The sequence below is a fragment of the Macadamia integrifolia genome, unplaced genomic scaffold (genome assembly GCF_013358625.1).
Source record: "Macadamia integrifolia cultivar HAES 741 unplaced genomic scaffold, SCU_Mint_v3 scaffold512, whole genome shotgun sequence".
NCBI classification, from domain to species: Eukaryota; Viridiplantae; Streptophyta; class Magnoliopsida; order Proteales; family Proteaceae; genus Macadamia; species Macadamia integrifolia.
This window is the reverse complement of record NW_024870468.1, coordinates 138,495-142,014: the sequence shown is the minus strand read 5'-3', so window position 1 is coordinate 142,014 and position 3,520 is coordinate 138,495. Positions and strand designations below refer to the sequence as shown.

General features: G+C 39.6%; 1 protein-coding gene across 1 annotated transcript; it reads left to right on the top strand.

Moving 5' to 3' along the window:
- Nucleotides 1-105: 105 nt before the first annotated feature.
- On the top strand, nt 106-2,163 carry LOC122068974 (pentatricopeptide repeat-containing protein At3g02650, mitochondrial-like). Its single transcript, XM_042632885.1, has one exon. The coding sequence runs from the start codon at nt 190-192 to the stop codon at nt 2,020-2,022; it is 1,833 nt and encodes a 610-aa protein (XP_042488819.1). The 5' UTR covers nt 106-189; the 3' UTR covers nt 2,023-2,163.
- Nucleotides 2,164-3,520: the final 1,357 nt, after the last annotated feature.

The following is a 3,520-nucleotide window of genomic DNA, read 5'->3' as shown; positions in this document are numbered from 1 at the left end:
AACCAACCACCAACCACCGTCATGAAGACCATATCACCCTCTCATAGTATACATATTAAGAGGACCAAAACACCCTCCAAACTATTGGCCAAAGGTCAGGAGACTCAGGACTCAGGAGACGCCTCAAGTCAAAACCCATTGCATTGTGAACGAGGAGAGAGAGAGAGAGAGAGAGAGACAGCGAGAGAGATGAGATTCAGAGCTGGTGCTTTGCTCTACAAAAGTTCAAGCCGCTTAGCTCCTTCGCTTCAAAATGTGGTGCCATTGAAAACCCTGCCTGTAATTCGTTCTGCATCTCCACATTTCTCAAATTGGATCTGCAAAACTAAACCCCTTCATCAAAATCCTAGGTTTTTCTCTCTTGATTCAGCTTCTAATGGTCCTGACTCCAGTGACGAAGCTCATGATTCATTAGATGTCTCCTCATCCACTGACAGAGATGGTGTTCTTCATGAAAAAACTAGTTTTGTTTCGCAAGAGTCGGTGTCTACCTCAGTCCTTCTTAACGAGAAGGCTAGTTTTGTTTCTCATGAATTGGATGCTTCTTTGGAGATCTTCGAAGATGGCACCGATAAAGAGGTTGTTCAAGGTGAAGACCAAGGCTTTTCCTCATACGAGACTGCTGATGGTGATGATCAAATGAGCAGTCTTGTCTCAGAAGAATCTGTAGAAGAAACCATAGCCGAAATTCCGGAGATTGATCTGGAACAGCTCGAGAATGTTGTATCTGTTCTTCAAAGTACTTTGGAGGAACCTTTAGAGTCACGCCTGGAGAAGATGGATTTAACAGTAAATGAAGAGTTTGTCATCAGAGTACTTCAGACACCACTTATATTGGGTGAGAATTTAATTGAATTTTTCAAATGGGCGTGGAAAAGAACTGAATTTTCTATCGGTACTCGTGTTGTTTATACCCTTGTTCGAGTGGTCAGTGCTAGTGTGAGGAAGAGAGATGCCTACGCTGTGTGGGATTTGGCCAAGGAGATTGGAGAGAAGGAGAATGCTATATTGAGCACTGATATTCTTAATGAGTTGATCCATCTGTTCCGGAAGTTGGGCAAGGGAAAGGCTGGTCTAGAAGTTTTTAACAAGTTTGCAGAATTTGGTTGTGATCCAAATGCAGATTCTTACTATTTTACTATTTACACACTTTGTTGCCGGTCATTCTATGATTGGGCCTGGTCTGTCTGTGAGAAGATGCTCAGCACTGGAAACTTGCCTGATTCTGAGAAGGTTGGTAAGATCATCTGTTGTTTCTGTAAAGGAAGTAGGGCTAAAGATGCACATTTGGTTTATATGATGGCAAAGGAGAAGAACAAATGTCCACCTCGATCTTCTGTTAATTTTCTGATCAATTCCCTATGTGGAGAGGATGAAACTGTTCAGTTAGCGGCTGAGTTACTACAAGATTTTTCAGGAGAAGAGCGTAAGTTCGCAATTAATCCATTTTCAGCTGTTGTTCGTGGTCAGTGTAGGATTAAAGAAGTGAAAGCGGCAAAGGGCTTGCTATTTAAGATGATTGATGAAGGACCAATTCCTGGGAATGCAGTGTTCAATTCAGTCATTGGTGTGCTTTCTAAAGCCAGGGAAATGGAGGAGGCCATGGAGCTGTTGAAAGTGATGGAGACTAGGGGGCTAAGACCTGATGTGTATACTTATAATGTGATTATGACTGGTTATGTACAGGGTGGTCATATGGAAGAAGCATGTAAAGTTCTATCAGAAGCGAAAAAGAAGCATTCCAAGCTGACCCCTGTTACTTACCATACACTAATCCGTGGGTATTGCAAACTTGAGGAATTTGATAAGGCCCTGAAGTTGCTGAGTGAGATGAAGGAATTTGGTGTCCAGCCAAATCTTGATGAGTATAATAAGTTGATTCAGTCTCTTTGCCTCAAGGCTTTAGACTGGAAGACATCAGAGAAGCTCTTGGAAGAAATGAAACATAAGGGCTTGTTTCTTAGTGGGATCACTAGGGGTCTTATAAGGGCAACAAAGGAATTAGCAGAGGAGGAATTGTAAGCAAGAGAAGTTGGTGCTGATGCGTAATTCATCTACTGGTTGTTTGGTGCAGATAAATGATCATTTTTTTTTACATCATTCATTTAATGTACGAAGAGGATACTTGCATGTGATTTTCCTATAAAGAATGCATTTTTCCCATTTGAATCTCTTTCAGTTTAAGAGATGTGCTTCTGTTTCATGATTTTTCTTCCCTCATATAGTTTCATCGAGGAATGAGAAATACATATTGGGACAGCAATCCACCTCACCATGGGTCTCATCTAGAAGAGCAGCCAGTGAAAATATTTGCTAATTGGATTAATTAATAACCTTCAGTCTTTTTGTTCTTTCAATTAATCCATGAAATTGCCCATATGAGATGATTAGGTAATTGGACAAGTTGACACCCTGTTCTGTATGATATTTTATAAATGACCCATCAAATTTTCAGTCCAAAGGACCTCTAAAGGTCCCTATATGTTTGTGGCGCTTGGGATGCCTGTTCTTCTGGGGGGATTCCTTTCTTGAATTTGTTTATCTATCTTTATTTTCATGGTAACAGCCTATACAAGCTCAAATACATATTAACTGGGTTTAAGTCCTGAATGTAAGCTTTGGTGATGCTGGGTAATTATTTTATCTTTATGCTTTCTTATTTCTCCGTTTTTGGTTTAGCTTGGATGGAAGGCAAAGTAACTCGATCATGTGGACATAAAGTACTATAAAGGTACCTTTATTACCATGACTTCCAAATCTATCTTGTTAAGTAAATCTGTACTTGTGTGTGGCAGGCATAAGGGGTTCCTAGTCTGGCAGCTGAGGTCCTAACTGCAAGACCCTTAGAGTGCAATTGAGGTTTCAGTGGTAGTACTCTAAATCATAATTCTTGTGCATGACAACCATTCATTTGATAAAAAAGAAAAAAAATATATATATATATATATATATATCAAATCTTCAGCTTGTGGCTGCCCCTTGTCTGATTTCCTCTACATTTTTTATCATAAAATTGCTTGTTACCCTTAGTTAGATGCATTGAATTCTTTTATTTGATTAAGGAGCAACTTCATGATCTCCAGGTGCCTTTGCTTATCATGTCATCTGCCTTGTTCCCGGTTGTTTTATCCCACTGCTAATGAGCCGAATCACAGTAGTGCATTTGCCTTGATTTATCTGCAAGCACTTTAATATGAGTAGAAATGTGGATTTATCAAGACTCAAGAGGTCTGGTATATGCATCATCTATTAATCCATCTTCTACAACCTACATGAATTACTCTGCCAAAGTAATTATTATTTTGTTCTAGCTCCAGTTGTCAGTCTTAAAACTTGATGGAACCCCACTAAAAAAGTATTAGAAGATGAGGCACATTCTCAGTAGACCACGATGGACTTCAACATTATACGGGATGCCGACATGCTTTATTCATGTAGTGGTATCTCTCCGATGCAGATAAATCATAGATGTGGGCTTATTTAAGTGGAAATAAGCCTTGGGTTGGGTTATATATGTGTT

Excerpts from the sequence above, each read along its gene's own strand:
- LOC122068974 (XM_042632885.1), top strand. The coding sequence starts at position 190 with ATGAGATTCAGAGCTGGTGCTTTGCTCTACAAAAGTTCAAGCCGCTTA.